General features: G+C 47.3%; 2 protein-coding genes across 4 annotated transcripts; one reads left to right on the forward strand and one right to left on the reverse strand.

Annotated features, from left to right (window-relative positions):
- Positions 1-635: 635 nt before the first annotated feature.
- PIFO (primary cilia formation) lies at positions 636-9,026 on the forward strand. 3 transcript variants are annotated; one of them, XM_008147355.3, is made up of 6 exons: positions 636-856; positions 3,524-3,666; positions 4,377-4,472; positions 5,561-5,691; positions 6,394-6,511; positions 8,782-9,026. In XM_008147355.3, exons 1-6 carry the CDS (start codon positions 673-675, stop codon positions 8,881-8,883), a joined length of 774 nt encoding a protein of 257 aa, XP_008145577.1. In that variant the 5' UTR covers positions 636-672; the 3' UTR covers positions 8,884-9,026. The 3 variants fall into 3 exon arrangements, with proteins under 3 accessions (XP_008145577.1, XP_028009856.1, XP_054567828.1); XM_054711853.1 differs by lacking the exon at positions 636-856 and adding an exon at positions 3,200-3,287; XM_028154055.2 differs by lacking the exon at positions 4,377-4,472.
- Positions 9,027-9,461: 435 nt separating this feature from the next.
- On the reverse strand, positions 9,462-15,845 carry PGB (pepsinogen B). Its single transcript, XM_008147155.3, has 9 exons — positions 15,790-15,845; positions 15,064-15,220; positions 14,056-14,173; positions 13,437-13,555; positions 12,567-12,766; positions 11,317-11,439; positions 10,796-10,943; positions 9,892-9,990; positions 9,462-9,665 (listed from the first exon to the last, which is right to left on the reverse strand). The coding sequence occupies exons 1-9, from the start codon at positions 15,843-15,845 to the stop codon at positions 9,513-9,515; spliced, it is 1,173 nt and encodes a 390-aa protein (XP_008145377.2). The 3' UTR covers positions 9,462-9,512.
- Positions 15,846-17,556: the final 1,711 nt, after the last annotated feature.

Genomic DNA, 17,556 nt, shown 5'->3' on the forward strand with positions numbered 1-17,556 from the left:
AGCAGAAATGGAGGGGTGATGACAATTCAACATTGATAAAGGGGCGCTGGAATATCATCACAGAACATAGGAAAAACATGCTCACTATGATTGCAGCCAATGTATCGACTTCTGAGCCCTCATGTGACATGCCTTGGAGGTCAAAGACATAAAAATGGGAGACTAGGGTTCTCACTGAGCAGGGGAAGGCAAGAGTCAGTAAAACTGGGTATTGTTATAAATGTAATTACATTTCTAGCCAAAGAATGGCAAGGCCTGGAGAAAAATTAACCTCTACGAGGACATGGATTTCTGTTCAGTGCTCTTTTCCCACTGCCTAAAGCAGTGCCTGACATATTTAATAAGTACTTGTTAAATGAATAAGTCAAAGAAGGCAGAAAGGGAGACAGGAACTAACAGGCTCCCAGCTAACAATATCCACAGTGTTCCGGGTGAGGAAACTGAGATGCTGGGTGGAAAACTTGCCCAAGATCGTGTAGTTAATAATTAGCAGAGCTGCTTTTCAGTGTTAGGCCTTCCTGGCTCCCTTTACACCACAATGTGTTGGTTCCAAGAGAGTCATGTCACAAAGACCTGAAAGGGACTTCGAAGGTGGGGCTATTGCTTAGCAGCCAGTTTAGGTTACAGCCTTCATTTTCTTGGCTGGAAGTCCACTCGTGAGCGTAGTGACTCATGGAGCTTAGGCATAAGAAAAACTGGGTCTTGGAAACCATCTCTGAGAAAGAGCACTTGTCCAGAGACTCTTCTTTGAAGTCTTCCAAGACCTCGCTACCCAGTCTACCTAAGATAAGAAAGGGGAAAAAACTGATCTCCCATCCATTCCTTTGGAACTTCGAAGATCAGTACTCGGACACCCGTACGTTATGAAAACTCATTCTTTCAGTGTTGGAGTCTAACTGGAAAGGGGTGGGGTATGCACAGGATTCCATAAGGACCCTGATCTGGGTCGGGGGTGGGGAGGTGCTCCTCTCACCAAGTCACGAGCTTTGACAGGGGGTGGCACCCACCCAGCTACAAGGGCACCGGTTTTTTTAATTTGTAGGAAGGTACCCTTGGAGTTAGCTGTAGCCCTGGACATGGAGATGATGGATTGGAAGTGCATTGGACATTTGTTAAATTCCAATTATAGGTCAGTCCCTTGCTGTGCAAGATTTGTCCCATGGTGTCTCCTAAATTCCCACGGCAGCCGTAAGAGGCATGAATGGTTAGAGCCATTCTATAGATGAACCAAGGCTTCGGGAGATTGGGTAACTTCCACAAGGTCACGTTGCTGGTAAACAACAGACTAGGACCTGATGGGAACCAGTTCTGAGTGGCTTCAAAGCCTGTGTTCATTCTCCTACCCCCAGAAGAGAGAGGCTGGTGTGTAAGAAAGACTGGAAGGTGGGATTGAGAAAGTTTATTTTCCTCTCTTCCCAACTGGATACATCCATCCTCTGGCAGAATCTGGGTCATGGGTTCTCAATCCTATTCAGACCCAAGTCCTGCTTTGAATAACAAATTATTTTATAACATTTTGAAACATTATTTTGTAATTATTTTATCCTAAAATCAAATTCATGGGTAACATTACCTACCATATATAATTTCAAAAACAACATAATGCCATAATTTTAATGTAAAGGAGAAAAAAATAATTCCTAATAAAATAACATATAAATGCTCAGATATGACTACGTTTTTTATTGACTTTAGAGAGGAAGGGAGAGGGAGAAAGGGATAGGATGCAAACATCAATGATGAGAGAGAATCATTGACTGGCTGCCTCCTGCACACTCCCTGCTGGGGATGGAGCCCACAACCCAGGCACCTGCCCTGACTGGGAACTGAACTATGACCTCCTGGTTCATGGTCTGACACTCAACCACTGAGCAACATTGGCCAGACAGATTTGACTACTTTCGAAGACAATGAAGTAGCCGGACTCTTGCACCATATAATGACTAATGAATAAGTACGGAATTAAGAGAGAAGGTTAGATGCCATTTCATACAAGCAGTGAAGGAAAATAAAAGGGCAGAATTGTGGCTCAGTGGTTGAGCATTGACCTGTGAAGCAGGAGGTCACGGTTCGATTTCCGGTCAAGGGCACATGCCCTGGTTGTGGGCTCAGTCCTCAGTGGAGGGCATGCAGGAGGCAGCAGATCCATGATTCTCTCTCATCATTGTTTCTATCTCTGTCTCTTCCTTCCTCTCTGAAATCAATAAAAAATATATTTAAAAAAAAATAAAAGAGCAGAATTATAAATGGACACCTTTATTCCTAGGGTTTATCTCTTTAAGTCCCAACTAAACGCCCAAGGTGTTTTCCAGTTCTTCCCCCTCATGGTCAGCCTAATTTTTGTCCCCAGCTTTCAGAGGCTGTTCAAAGTTCTGCTCAAGTCTTCCGCTTTGCAGCCAGCTTTCTACTTAGCAAATATCCTAAGGGAAGAGCAGCACCAACTGCTGGGTTCAGCACTGTGGGCTTCCCCTCTGTCTGGGAGCTTGGGTCTGCATGTTTTTTCTTGCTTGGAATATCTCTGATCTCTGCAAATACTAGTATTTTATTTAGTCTAGCTTTTTTTTTTTTTACCTCTTCTCTGCCAGAGGATTAGTTGGAAGTACCCCAAATCACCAATGAGGAAACGGGGCACTTAAGACATTGAAGTGACTGCCCCCGAGGTAAACACTGTGAAAACTTCTGTGGTTGTGTTGCTCCTCTTAAGGCTTCCAGCCCTGTTACAACCTTGTGCTCCCTTTAGGGCGACAAGGAGACAACCTGATGGGAAAGGGCTTGAGGAACAGGGAAAAGGGGGTCTAAGAGGGGCTAAGAGGGTCCCCAATTCCCCTGCTCGGGTTGCCCTGGGCGCGCACCTCCATAAGCCATCACTGCTACTAGTCCCTGATCCTAGCAGCCCAAATTTCCAGGCATGCTGAGCCCCAGTGTCCCCTCTCTCCTCAGCACATTCCCAGTGGCCGAGTTTCCAAAGCCCTTGGGCCCATCCTTTTACCCGCCCCCCCTCCCCCCCCCCGCCTCCCCGCAGCCCCAATAGTCACGGGTCCAGCAACGCCATCTACCGACAACCCAGCTGCAGAGTCCACATTCCCCTGGGCTCCGGGTCCGGGAGGAGGTGCGGGGTCCCGCCCCGTAGGTGGCTGGCTTCCAGGGCGGGCCCTCCCACTTGCTGCGCAGGCGCAGGCGCAGGCGAGCTCGCAGCAGAGGCCAGGCAGGCCAGCGTCCATTCCCTTGGCAACGCAGTACACAAATGCTAACCCAAACCAGGGGCAAGAAGGGCTTCGACAAAGAGGGTGAGGAGGGTTGCGGTGAAGGGGTCTAGAGTACGGGGGGGAGGAAGACTGGGGCGGCCTGGGGAAGACGAAGTGGAGGGAAGGCAGTTGGGTCCCCTTCACGGACTTTGGTCTGGTTTTTGTTAAGAGCTCCGCAAGGCCCTGTCCTCTGCTCAGCCTCCCTGTGTCTCCCCACCCCCTCTAAGGCACGCACTTAGATCCCTCAAGTGGCCTTTCTCCTCCTCCTTGACCTTCAGGACATGTGGTTCAGCACCCCTTCGGAACAGGAGAAGAGAAGAAGATCTTTCCTCACTTCCATCCGCACAACCTTTTGGGAAACAAGTTTCTCCCCCTTAGAGGAGCACCCCACAGAGGGCCTGGGTGTTACACAACAGATACTGTGAGTATTCGCCTTCCCTGAGGTGTGTCTCCGTTCCCCATCTATTTAAAGACTGCCAAGTTTAGTGGAAGAAAAACTACAGAATGTGTGACCTTCAGGGTCCCCAAATGAGAAAAGGCCCTTGTTCTCTGCAGCCAGCTGTCAGGGTCAATGTCAGAGATTAAAGGACCACTCCTCCCCCTTCCAGCCTCCATCCAACACAAGCCTTTGCTTCATATAGTTAACAGGATCGTCCATTCCCACCTCCAAAGACTTGTGAACCAATGCCAGTTACCCACCCATTAGTCCAAACCTGGATTGTGGATGTGTTGGTAGGAGAGTTCATGAAATAATATGATCAGATACACTTGCATTAGAGCAAATTCAGCTCTGCGGTCAGAGGACTGGATTCATGGGAAGGCAAAGAAATGTCACTTACTCTACCTTACCCAGGCGCATTCCCCTGCAAAGTTACCGTATTTTCCAGCGTATAAGACCCCCGACTTTTGAGAAGATTTTCCTGGGTTAAAAAGTCGTCTTATACGCCAGAAAATACGGTACCTGTTACTTATGTCCTTGTTTCTATGGGCTTGAGTCACAGAAATCAAGAAGTCAAGAGAGAGCAACTCTTGCAGAGAAGATTCATTCTAAGTTCATGCTGTTTTGATGACTATAATGTTCTTCGTGTTTTTCTTTCTTTGTTTGTTTTAAAAAATATATTCTACCCAAAGAGGTATGACTGGGTATACAACCTCTCCAAAATCCCGACCAGTAAAAAAGGATATACTTTGGGAGCCAGAACAGCCATGAGGTTTAAGCCAAATAAGGTTAGAAACAGTTGCATGTACTTCAATTTTTGTGTGATCCATGGTTTTGTATGTTTTTGCGTTGGGGAGCACAGGGCAGTGAGTGGGAGGTTACCTAAACAATATGCTCTGAAATTAAATAAATGTCGACATTTAGGCAAAAGCCATTAAGCCTATCTGAAAAGCTTGGGCTAATGCATTGGAAATGTGTGTGTGAGTGTCTGGGAGAATGAGAAACAATTATCAGGAGATGTGGTACCAAATTAGAGTTTCAGTGCTGGCTGAGATACCTGATGTTAAAGTACTGGAAACTTTGCTTACATGCATCAAATTATCTTGTCAGTTAAAAAAAAACACAAAACAGCCCAGCTTGTTGTGGCTCAGTGGTTGAGCATCAGTCGATTCTGAGTCAGGGCACATGCCCAGGTGTTGGGCTAAGTCCCCAGTAGAGAGCTTGAAGGAGGCAGCCGATCAAAGATTCTCTCTCATCATTGATTTTTTTTATCTCTCTCTCCCTCTCTCTTCTTCTCTGAAATAAATAAAAACATATTTTTTTTAAAATACCACCCTGACTGATGTGGCTCAGTTGGTTGGAGCATCATCCAGTGCACCAAAATGTTGCCGGATTCCCAGTCACATACCTGGGTTCTCTCCCTCTCTCCCCATTCCTTGCTCTTAATTCAATAAACATATTCTCCGATAAAGATTAAAAAGAGAACAAGCCCAGCCAGCGTGGCTCAGTCGTTGGGCATCAACCTATGAACCGGGAGGTCACGGTTCGATCCCTGGTCAGGGCACATGCCCTGGATGCAGGTTGCAGACTCAATGCCCAATGGGAGGCATGCAGGAGGAGGTTGATTTCTACAACCTAAGCATGATGCATTTTTAGGTAGTTGGACCACACCTATCTTGGTTTTCTACCTATCATAGGCCTGATTCTATAGCTTGAGATGGTTAAACCATAGCTGATACATGAACCAGAAAAGGATGAGTCTGGTGTGTGTGTGTGTGTGTGTGTGTGTGTGTGTGTGTGTGTGTGTTACTTATAAGGCTTCACATGTATACCTGTGTATCATCTTCTAACATATTGATCTTTTTCTTGGAAACAGGATCTGACACCTCACCCAGCCACGTACCAGACAATAAAACTTCAGGAGGGAAAACAAAAACAAAGTTTTGCTCCATTTAATGTCATGTTGCCTCGATTTGTGACACACTCAAGGGACATGAGTTATCCTGGGTATGTGTCCTCTTCTCTGGGGCATTTCAACAGAAAGCAATAGGAAAGGAAGGACAGGTACATAACCACTCATCTTTAAGATTCAACCTCTTTTGCCTTCCAGATCTCTGGCATCACAGAAGTGTAAATCATAGTGATTTGTTTAATAAGTATTTATAAAGGTGCCAGGCAGTTCTGTGGGTTCCAGAGATGTTGCATTGAACCCATCACACAAGGCTCCTGATTTCTTGGAGCTTACATTCTAGAATCCAGACAGATGAGGAGCAAATAAGAAAATATCAACAGTAAGAAGTAGAGTGGCCATATAATGTTTTAGTCTGACCGTGACACATTCGAGAGTTAGAGGGGACCTTATTAATAACTATGCCAAGACAGTGGCCATAAGCTAAGACTGTCATGAGCAAACCAGGCAGAACGGTGACCTGGCAATGTGCTAAGAGGACGATAAAACAGGATGATGAGATAATGCTGAGTGATGGATTGACTGGAGGCTACCTTATCAAGGGTTGTGGAGAGAGGTCTTTCTGGGAAGGTGACACCTAATTAGAAAGACATTAACAGCTGAAGGTGCTTGCCCAACATTAAAAACCTGATCAGTCTGTTGCCCGTTATCAAGGAGTTAGACCTAGTTCAGGGACAGCTGATAGGATTCACAAATAGTCACTAAGTCATAGACATCATGTTGCATGTTTTTATTTCTAGCCCTGACATGTACAACCCAGTGATAAAGCCACCCCCAAAAGTCACCTGGCCAATGAAATTTGGATCTCCAGACTGGGATCAGATTCCATGTCTGCGGAAGAGGACCCTAAAAGCTGAGGTAACAACACTGGGCTTCTTTAGAGCACTATCTAGTTCTTCCATAGGGGCTCCTAACGGGGAGTCTGTGAATGAGCTTTGGAAAGTCCTGTTCCCCTGAAATTATATGCACAATTTTGTGTGTAAATGCATATAGGGATTTAGGGAAAAGTTGTACAGTTTTATTAGAGTTTTTATAAAATATTTTTATTTATTTCAGAAAAGAAGGGAGAGAGAAACATCAATGCTGAGAGAGAATCATCGATTGGTTACCTCCTGCATGCCCCCTACTGGGGTTCCAGCCCACAATCTGGGCATGTGCCCTTGACCAGTATCGAACCTGGGACCCTTCAGCTACAGTATAATGCTCTATCCATTGAGCCATACCAGCTAGGGCAATTTTATTAGATTTTTTTAAGGTGTGCATGACTACACAAAAGTTCCAGTGAATCTTACTTAATCCTCAAATAATCTGTGGTAGGTTACAGGAGAATTATCTATCTATAATAATAAAAGGGTAATATGCTAATTAGACTGGACATCATTCCGAATGTCCTTCCTGATGAAGCCAGGGCCGGGAGGAAGCCAACCTGGGTCCCAGGTGCTGGAGGGAAGCTGGTGCTGGCAGCCGGGGGAAGGAAGGCCTACTCTTGCACGCATTTTCATGCATCAGGCCTCTAGTCCTATATAATAAAAGGCTAATATACAAATCGACTGAACAGTGGAACTACCGGTCGCTGTGATGCGCACTGACAATCAGGGAGCAGATGCTCAATGCAGGAGCTGCCCCCTGGTGGTCAGTGTGCTCCCACAGGGGGAGCGTTGCTCAGCCAGAAGCCCTGAGCCGGGCTCACAGCTGGCAAGCGCACCTGCCGTGGCGGAAGCCTCTCCCGCCTCTGCAGCAGGACTAAGGAGTCTGACTGATGTTAGTCCCCTGGGGAGCAGGCCTAAGCAGTCAGTCAGACATCCCCTGAGGGCTCCTGGACTGCAAGAGGGCGCAGGCCGGGATGAAGGACCCCCCCCCCCCCCCGAGTGCACAAATTTCGTGCACCGGGCCTCTAGTCTGTATATGATAGAGGAGGAAATTGAGACTCAGACGGATTAAGTGACTTGTGCAGGCTACACATGAATCTAGATCTAGATCCATCTAGAGCAGTGATGGGCAACCTTTTGAGCTTGGTGTGTCAAACTTCGCCAAAAAACTGAGCATAACTCGGGTAGTGTGTCACTTTGAGGAAAAAACATTATTTAGCAAATGTTTCATCCTCAGCATGCAGCCGCCTCAGCGGCTGCATGTCATCAGAAATGGCTACGTGTGTCAGTGCTGACACGCGTGTCATAGGTTCTCCATCACTGATCTAGAGGATGATGGAAAAAACCCTGCTCTTTCCATCATGTCACTTGAGTATTAGATCATCAGGGGGTTGTAGAGCATTCTGGTAAGAGCATGGATTCTGGGGACAACCACCTGGGTTCAAATCCTAGCTCCAGTACTTACTTGATGTATATGATCTTGGACAAGTCCCCTACTTTTTCTAAGCCTCAGTTTTCTTATCTTTAAAATTAGTATAATAATCAATCTGATAAGGTTGTAAAGATTAAATTAAGGTAGAAAAGCATTTAACACAGTTCCTATAACATAATAAATGCTCAATACATGTTAGCTATCATAATTCCAAAGGTGCCTTTTATTTCCTAGTGGAATTTTGGATTAATTTCACAAATACTTATTAAATGCCTGATGTATTAGTACAATTGTTCTAGGGCCTATAGGTAACATTCAAGAATCGAACATATAATCTTTGTTTTCAAGAAGTTTACCAGTGAACTCTTAGAGATTTACCAAATTTAAAAAAATAATAATTCTTAACATGATAGTCACCAAAGTAAGATGACAAAGAGTCACTGCACATACAAAAGTTGAGAGAATCAGCCCTGGCTGGAGTGGCTCAGTGGGTTGGGCATCGTCCTGTGCACTGAAAGGTTGCTGATTTGATTCCTGATCAGGGCGCATGCCTGGGCTGCGGGCTCGATCAGTGTTCCACTCTTAAACTGATGTTTCTTTCTGTCTCCCCCTCTCCCTTCCGCTCTCTCAAATAAATAAATAAATAAATAAATATTTAAAAAAAAAAAAAGTTGATAGAATCACCGAAGCTAGATGCCTGTGGGGAGGGGGTTAGCTAGGTCACAACAGCTGCAATGAACAGCTCTATTTTGCACAGCCAGGAGGACCCGCGACAAAGGGCTCTCTGTCCTCCGCATGTGGTCTGAGACAACATTCTCTCATTGCAGCTGCCCAGCGACAAGGACTTCAGAAGATACCGGAACCGCATGGCCTACTTGAGCCTGTTCTACAGTTCAGAAGCTGGGTCTTCCTTCACATGCTCCTCCTGACCACAGCATCTCCCCGATGGAGGACGGAGCTGCTCCTCTCCCTCGGCCCCGTGTGGTCCTCTCCTCGGCCAGCATGGGGCCCAGGGAGGGGCGAGGGGCCCCTAGGTACCACGTGAGGGCATAAAGGCCAGTTTCTTCCTGTATTTCAGCCTTCACGGCACCTATTTGAAATGCGAAGGTTTCTTTTTTTTTTCTCTTAAATTGGGGATTGGTCTGGTTCATGTTCTTTTCCAGAATGGAGAGAAGAAAGCGTTGGAGTGGAGTGCTGGGAGGGGGGATGACCTCGGGGGGGGAGGGGGGGGGAGGCCTCCCATAGATCCCCGTCCTCCTGTCTGTGCTGAAGCCGGCTGCGCACAGACCTGCTCTCCCGGGTTCTCTCCCATCGCTCAGTGAACAGACCCCCGGACATAGCTGTGCTAAGTTTCATTTAGAATAAACGACTAAAAGCAGAACACTCAGAAAAAGGACATTTTGGAAGGAACGTCGAAGACGTTTGGAGTTTCCAGATTTATTCGATTTATTCGTTGCGGGAAGTAAGACTGTAGTGAACAGAAGGGGTCGGGGTAGTTCGAATCGGTGCGGGGAGCGCCCTGCGTGCGTGCGGGGTGCAGACAGCTGCCTCTCGCCGTCTAGGCGGCGAAGGCAAAGCCCACCCTGTTGTTGGCCATGTCGTAGACCGAGTAGTACTCCTTGAGGAAGACGTCCCCCAGGATCCACAGCGGCTGCCCGTTGGGGGAGGGCAGGTAAGTGGCCTCGATCCCCAGCCTGCAGTAGCCGTTGTTCTAAGGGGACAGGGGACACCAGGATATAACCATTTGCACTGTACAGACCTCCCCCCACCCGGACTTCCCCCACCCTCCATTCCATGGCACCCTTTGGGGGGGTCTCTGAATTCTTGTTCACCCCCAGCCCTGCCCCGGGGATTCCCCATAGCTGCCCAGATGTGAGCTGGGACACGGGACAGCTGTAGGCCCCATCCAACCACATATCTTGGGAGTGACGACATACGTTGAGGACATAGGCGGAGGGAGGCAGAGGGAACTGGGATCCGCTGATGATGAAGGTGATGGTGGGCAAGCTCTGCACCGAGTTGCAGGCGACCACGAACTGGGAGACAGAAAAGGCAAAGCTGTAGAGCGCCCCCTGGAGCCCAGACGAAGGGCGAGCCCCCTTTTCCTGTGTGACTGCCTGACTCTCTCAGAGCCAGGACCACAGGCCTGACTCCCTTACAATGCTGGCCAGACCCTCTTTCTTCTGGAATTCTCTCAGGCATCTCAGCTCTTAGACTTTGGTTGTATCCATATGGCTATAAGGAGTTAGGCTCATTCCACAACAATTTCTAAACCCAGAAAGTACAAATTACAGAGAAAAGGTGTGGATACACACACACACACACACACACACACACACACACACACACCCTGGGGAACCAGGATTTAGTCTGGGCCCAGACTCTCGCATACAGGGAGAAGCAAACCACTGATATGTGTGCAAAGAGGAGGAGGGGTGGGGACAGGAGGCTTCTCGGAGTAAACCCCAAAGATGTATTCCTAGTGAAGACAGAAACCCAAGTGGAATGGGAAAATGCATGGCGCCCTGATGATATTGCAGCCAAATGACAGTGGCCAGACCAAGCTGATGTGTGTTCCTAAGACCTGCGATGGGTTAACAGCACCTCCCGAGAGCCATTGGTCCCCACACTCACAGTCTGGATGGAGTCGGTATTATTCATCCCCTTACCCTTCTTTGCATTGAGAGTTCATGCTGTGTTCCCACCCGATCTGTCCTGCCAGGGGCTTAGGGGCCCACCCAGCCCTTCCTTCTCCCTCTGATGACCTCATTGCCCGACCGCGGGCTCCCGTGTTGAGCCTGCCTGGCCGTACAGAGACTCCCATGGCTTCTGGTTACTCACATCACCATTCTGAGCCTGCTGGGCTCCTGTCGCTTGCAGGAAGGAGCCCATGTACTGCTGGGGAACTGCCAGCAGGAAGGTGCCTGTATCCACGATGGCCTGGCAGCCCTGGGAGCACCAGCCAGTGGCCTGGTTACCGATGGCAAACCTGAGGGGGACACCAGTACCGAGAGAGTCAGGAGCGTCTGCTACCAACATGGCCACCCCTCACCCACCAACCGCACAGCTCCGGCATCCTGGCTCTTCCAGGAGGCAGCCACCCCCTAACACCTCTGCCCCGGCGTGCTTCTGTGCCTCTCTGGTCACAGGATGTTGCCCTCAGTCTTGGTCTGGAAACCCCTCCAGCTCTGGCTGAAAGCTCTTGGAAGGCAGGAACTGGATGCCAGAGTCTATCTCAGCCTGAGGATTTGGCGATTCCTCGAGAAAGCCATGCCATGCCAGCAAAACAGGAAATGCTGTCATGCTAGAGAAACACCTCACGAGTGTCCCTCATCCACAGGAACCTCTGCTTCTCTACTTACTCCTGAATGGCAATCTGCCAGTACAGTTCCTGGGTGACAGGGGCCCAGACGATCTGACCAGAATAAAGCTGGTTGTCCACACCGCCCAGGATGAGCTCTCCGCCGTACTGACGGGTTGGTTGGCTGAAAAGAAATGTAACAAGAATGAGTTTCCATAACACAGATGGGTCAGGTGTTCCTCTCCTTCCTCCCTTCTCCCCTCTCTCCTTCCCTCCCACACAGGGGTACCGCAGAACGAGGGGGTGCTCTTCAGACTTCACCCGGCTCAAGGTACCAGGGAAAGGGGAATTCTCAGAGAGACACCCAGTTATTCTCGGAAATAATTATCAGAGAATTGGAAACACGGACTACGTCCATAAAGAAGATGGACTTGGAAATCAGGCACCTGGAAAAAAGTTATAAAAGTGTCCCAGACACCCTGCCTGGAGCAAAGCACCCTCTGAGAGCACCTGGGATGGCCTGGCAGAGATGCCAAGGCTGCCGGGATGGGGGGGGGGGCCTTCTGTCGTGGCCAGGGGGGTCACCAGGTAATGCTGAGAGGATTGGGGTCTGTTGTGTTCACGACCCTGCACCTGCCAGTCATAGACAAAAGGCATTTGGACTTCAGGTTCCCTGAGGATCATGTGTGTAGAAAAAAAAAAAAAAGCAGGGAGTGAAGCGTGTCACAAAAGTTCAAGGCCAGACGGAGAAGGAAAAGCACTGGCTTTCAGATCAAGATATTTGTGTTTGAGTCTCAGCTTTACACTCACATGGGGGGAGGGGTGCCTTCCTTAACATTCACAACTTGTTTGAGCTTCCACTTCCTCACTGGAAAAATGAGGCCAACAACAGGATTTGTAAGATGTCATTTGAAGTCATTGCTACGAGAACCCTTCATAAAGCCAGAGATGCCGTTATGATTATCATCTCATTGTTGTCTTCAGTGGTCAATGTTCATGGCGCTTGTTCTGTAGCTCCACAGTTATGCTGACCACTCACAGCAATCTCCAGATTTACTGGACAAATATTGAGGGACTACTGCTTTTAAGAAAAGAGTCATTGTATGGTTTATGGCCACAATTCAAAGTTCTTCCAGTGCATTTAAAATAAAATTCCCCCAAAAATGTGTTTATAAAATTTCAGAAATCCATAGCAAATTATAGTCACTGAGTCAGAAAACTCTACAACCTGAACTCTTGTCTGATGTTGAGTTGTCCAAAGCCCCCACGGAGCCTCATTTGCTGACCTCTTCCCGGGGCCAGGCCTCTTACCGAGAGAAGTAGAAGCTGAAGATGGGCTGGGTGAGCTGGCCCTGCTGCAGCATCCCCTGCATGACCGTGGGGGCATTGCCCACCGCCATGTTGGGGTAGGCCATCCCCAGGATCCCATCAAAGTCGGAGTAGTAGAAGGGGTTGTTGGGCTCATTCTCGCTCAGGCCGAACTCTTGGTTATTGACGACGATGTTCTGAACCTGGGCCAAGCAGACAGAGCAGCTGAACAACTCAACGTGGACAAATCCTTCCCGGGTCTGGAATCTAGAACCTGTTCTGGGAAGAGAAGCTGGCTTCTTTCGTGCTGAGCTCACTCCTGGGTGTGGGTGTGGAAGGTGAAAGGGCAACAGCGTCACCCAACCACGTATGTTTTAGGAAAAGGAGTGTGGGTGCTGGGGAAGCAAAGGCGGTTGTTTTCTGGAGTTCTAGTTTCCATTTCCATGGACAGCAACTGGTTTTCTATTGAGCAGTCCACGTGCAAAAACAGCAGAGAAACTATGGGTGTTAGGCATAAAAACATAAGAAAATAGCGAAAGGACGGATCTTCAAATAACCAAGGTGAAGTTGGGTGGAGGAGGAGGCAGACGTTCTGTGTGGTTGCAGAGGGTAGGGTGAAGAGCAGGGAACAAAGTCACAAGAAGACACACAGCGTCATCACAGCACAAAGGGCTTTCTGCAGCCAGGACTGCTGAGGAGGCAACGCCTGTCTTGGGAGGAAGGTTGAATGAGACGGCCTTTGATGCCTTTTCCAACTCTCAGCTCCTGGGAAGGTTTGACCTAACTTGTAATTGTGGATTTCTCTGAGAGCTTAAGGCTTTAGAAATGGGAGCCAAAGCACAGAACCTCAGAAGCTATGAGAACATCACTCACAGTCACAGTGTCATAGCCCAGGACCACACTTAGGCTGCCGCTCCCGTAGGACAGGGTGTAGGTTTGCCCATTGTTTCTGAAGGTGGAGGACAGGCTGGGGTTGAACCTGTTGTGATTGGCTGTAGAAAGACAGAATGAAATATTAGCATCATTCACTGCTTTCCAGAATGCTTGGAGGAAACATACCCTCAATGGCCTGGGATCATCAGACCAAGTCTGGGATGGGGCTCAGCCTCGGATCCTTCACAATATAGACAAACTGTGTCAGCCCCAGAAAAGTCTGTCCCCTTAGGCAGCAAACATTGCCCGAATTCCTTTCAATCCATCATTCCCTGAGGGATGGATCCCCTCAAAAATGTCAGGGATTCTGGCCCACTGGAGAGAGAGGAGGGAAAGGGACAATGTAGAAAGAAGTGGAAGTTTTAGTCTATTCTGCTGCCTCTCTCTAAAACTGTTGGCAAGACTGAGGGCAAGATTTCTAGAGGTCCCTAATTTAAGAAGGAAGAGATCATGGGTATGCACCAAGAACTCTGTACTTGACATTATAACCTGGGCCAATCCTGACTCCGCCCCTCACTCTGCTCCATCCATGGCAGGGGTGGCATGGTGGTATACTCACAGCAGGCCTGGCTCTGGCAATAGGTGGAGGGCACCCACAGATTGGAAGAGCCCGTGTCAAAGAGGACCAGGAAATTTTGGGGTGGTGTCCCAATGCTTATCTCCCCAAAATAGAAAGCCTGCAAAGAAAGGTTTGTCATTCTCATTATGCAGCTTAGCCTTGTCCTAAGGGTGGGGAAGAAGCTGAGCCCCTGGGAGTCACATTTTGCCCAAATCATTCCTTAGGGGAATAAGAGCCTTCTCCTACGATTTTTCCACCCCATGTGTGATTCCCTAAAGTGGCTTCCAGCTCTGATGCTCTGTGTAACATCTTACTAAGAACCGTTCATGGGGCACCAGTAAGTCAAGATGCCCTGAGCAGACATCGTAGCCTCAAGAACCTTCTAATACTTTCTCTGGACACCAGTGTATCTTTCCAAAGGGGGGCGATTTTCCCTAGTGGCCTTGCACATGTTTTCCTTCTTTTTTTAAAAAAAAATATTTTTTATTGACTTCAGAGAGGAAGGGAGAGGGAGAGAGAGATAGAAACATCAATGATGAGAGAGAATCATTGATCGGCTGCCTCCTGCACACTTCCTACTAGGGATCGAGCCTGGAACCTGGGCGTGTGCCCTTGACTAGAATCGAACCTGGGACCCTTCAGTCGGCAGGCTGATGCTCTATCCACTGAGCCAAACCAGCTAAGCATGTGTTTTCCTTCTTTCTCCTGCAGCTCATTGCTAGGATTTCCCTGGGATCTCTCCATTGAGGTGAACATTACCCCTATAAGTCTCATAACCATATAAATGGGGCTTTGGAGAGATGAGCCAGTAATGAGAGAAAAGGGGAAAGGAAAGGGAGCTACTATCCTATTAGATACTACCAACTCATAACTTATTTAGATACTTTCCATAGGAAAGTGAGACTTGGGTTTAGTAATTAGTCCAAATCAGAGCTAATGAGGGGTATAAATGAGTACTTTTAAATGGTTATCAGTCAAGAGGATGGACACCCCTCCACCTTCACTCACGTCCAAGTAGTTAGTGATGGGTTCATAAGCAACAGCATCATTGTTGAAATGATACTTGGCAGCTGGGTCCTCCTTTCGGTGGTTCTTTAGGAACTTCTCCAGGACGCCCTTCTCCTCCATTGTCTGGCGGATAGACTTGCCTTTTTTAAGAATGATTCTGCAGAGAATAGGGTTTAAAAATGAATGAGCTTCAACTTGCCCCATTAAAGCATCCTCTTCAATGATCTGACCTGGAGTTTTCAAATCTCGTCAGTACACTTTGCTCAAGAAGAGTAAGGTACAGGAAATCCTCCTGGATTTTAGCAAGTTCTAACCATTACAGTCATTCCTGGATTCCCAGCACAGAAATACACTACATAATATGGGGGGGGGGGTGTTGTGCTTATATCTTGTTTCCAGAGAATAACTGTCTGTTTCTTCCCAGTGCCTGCTATAAGCTTGGGACAGGGATTGTCCATTCTTCTAAGCCAACAAAACACTTAACCCACCCTTATGTACGTACATACGTATACACACACACACAACACACACACACACACACACACACACACACACCATCCATCCATCCATCCATCCATCCATTTCAAGTCTTGGCCCCAAGTGGGTGTTCAGTTTGGGGTACAATCTGACTGCCCCTCCAAGAGACCTGCAACCCTTTGTTCTTCCCTAGCTTGTCACGCTCCCTTAGAGCTGGAATTCACAGTGAAGCTGAATCCCAATACACACCTTTCCACACCCTCTGAGAGGTGTAGGCAAACCAAGACCAAGACCAGGATCTTCATGGTGCTGATTTTCACCAACACACAGGACACAGTGACAGACCCAAGTGTTGGGATACACAGAGGGAGGTTGGGTCCCTCTCTTATACCCTGATCTCCCTGCCCTTTTCATCTCTAGGCACCTGGACTTTTCTACCTTTGTAACAGCCTGTTCCCCTACACTTCCATGGATTCTGTTTGTTTTTCCCTTTGGCAAGCATGAAGGACTTTATCTACTCTGTGGTCTATTTAAAAAGCAATTAGTGGCTTTGCTGATGGAATCTAAAGATTAGGATGTGATAACAAATGTAAAGTTTACTGGAGACAAAAGATCCTGGTGCCCGTTTCTACTGGGAAGTGGGTGCTGGCAACTTCTGCCAGAACAGCAGAACAGTTTGCTCTTTAGCTTCAAAGGGCATGTGCTCTTTTGAGATTTACAGTCTACTCTCTACTCCTCTTTCTCCTCCCTCTTCCTCTGATCAGTCCCGTCTATAGCTTTCCATAGATGATTCTCGCTCCTTATTTTTCAACGTCTCAGTTCACAAATTAGCCAACATGTATTGAATGCCCGCTCTATGCTCACCTCTGTAGTGAGCTCTGGAAGTGCAAAGACAATTAAGAAATGGCCCTGGTATGCAAGTGTCTGCATTCCTGCTGAAATGACTGACACATAATCAAATTACCCCCGCCCCCATGATCATATAGTCAATAAATGGTAGAGGTGAGACTAAGTCTCTGGTGTGTCTGAACTCAACCTCTACCTAACCACAGCCTCCTCCTCTGAGCCGGTGTACACAGGCTCTCATAGCTTCAAGGTGCATGAAACTATCAATTTTAATGGTAATAACAACAAAGAGATTTATACTTGCTTTCCCTTTTTTATAGAAAGGTATTTTATTTTATGAAAAAAAAAATATTTTATTTTATTTTATGGGGAAAAATTTTTTTTCATTCATTTGCCTACAATGACCAAGTTTTCTTCTGGTCCACGTAAAAAAATGTAACCCTATATGCTGCTGCCACCTATTGGCAGTATTTCTCACTTACAAAAATCGTGTGGGGTTTTTTTGAAAATTCAAATTAGAAAGTGACGAAAGCTCATAACATTTTCTCCTCAGCTCACTTCTGGGTGTAGACAACTGTACCTGTTCATTAGTCATGCCCGCTGAGCCTGCGCCCTGCCCCTCTCCCACCCATGTCAATCAGTCAAATCGTCACCTTGCCGGTGGTTCCTAAGACTCCCACCCCACATCTGTGCCTCAGTCTCTTGTCACACCCTAGACTCTTTCTTCAACATTTATTAACTGACATTCTATTTTAAGGAGCAGCTGTCCCTTCTTCCCTATTTTTTAATTTAGTTATTAATCAATAGTGTATGAACTCATGATATTTACTTTATTCTGCGGTTTAAAATCCATTATTATTATTTTTTGTGTGCAAATTGTCCCAATTTTGGCCTTTTGGAACTCTTTCAGGGTGGCCCTTGAGCCTCTCTGACATGGCCTCATTGATTTTTGAGTACTTCCTTACTTTATGGAAACGTAAGATATTCCAGTCTTTTCTTGTGCCTTCCCTGCCCCAGCCCAAGGATCAGCTGTCTTTTCAAGGATCCCTGATTCCTTTTATTGAAAAACAAAATTTAGAAGATCTGAGCATTAGATGTGCTTATTGCTTCTGAAATGTCATTGCTTCCAGGCCCTCTCGGTGGTCCAAGCTAGGAATATAATTATGTATA

This window comes from Eptesicus fuscus, chromosome 22, assembly GCF_027574615.1.
Source record: "Eptesicus fuscus isolate TK198812 chromosome 22, DD_ASM_mEF_20220401, whole genome shotgun sequence".
NCBI classification, from domain to species: Eukaryota; Metazoa; Chordata; class Mammalia; order Chiroptera; family Vespertilionidae; genus Eptesicus; species Eptesicus fuscus.

Excerpts from the sequence above, each read along its gene's own strand:
- PGB (XM_008147155.3), bottom strand. The coding sequence starts at position 15,845 with ATGAAGATCCTGGTCTTGGTCTTGGTTTGCCTACACCTCTCAGAGGGT. Across the intron at positions 15,221-15,789 it reads CTCTCAGAGGGTGTGGAAAG|AATCATTCTTAAAAAAGGCA; the intron begins GTGTGTATTGGG and ends TATTCTCTGCAG. Across the intron at positions 9,991-10,795 it reads AGCAGGCTCAGAATGGTGAT|TTCGTGGTCGCCTGCAACTC; the intron begins GTGAGTAACCAG and ends TCTGTCTCCCAG.
- PIFO (XM_008147355.3), top strand. The coding sequence starts at position 673 with ATGGAGCTTAGGCATAAGAAAAACTGGGTCTTGGAAACCATCTCTGAG. Across the intron at positions 3,667-4,376 it reads GGTGTTACACAACAGATACT|AGGTATGACTGGGTATACAA; the intron begins GTGAGTATTCGC and ends TTCTACCCAAAG. Across the intron at positions 5,692-6,393 it reads AGGGACATGAGTTATCCTGG|CCCTGACATGTACAACCCAG; the intron begins GTATGTGTCCTC and ends TTTTATTTCTAG.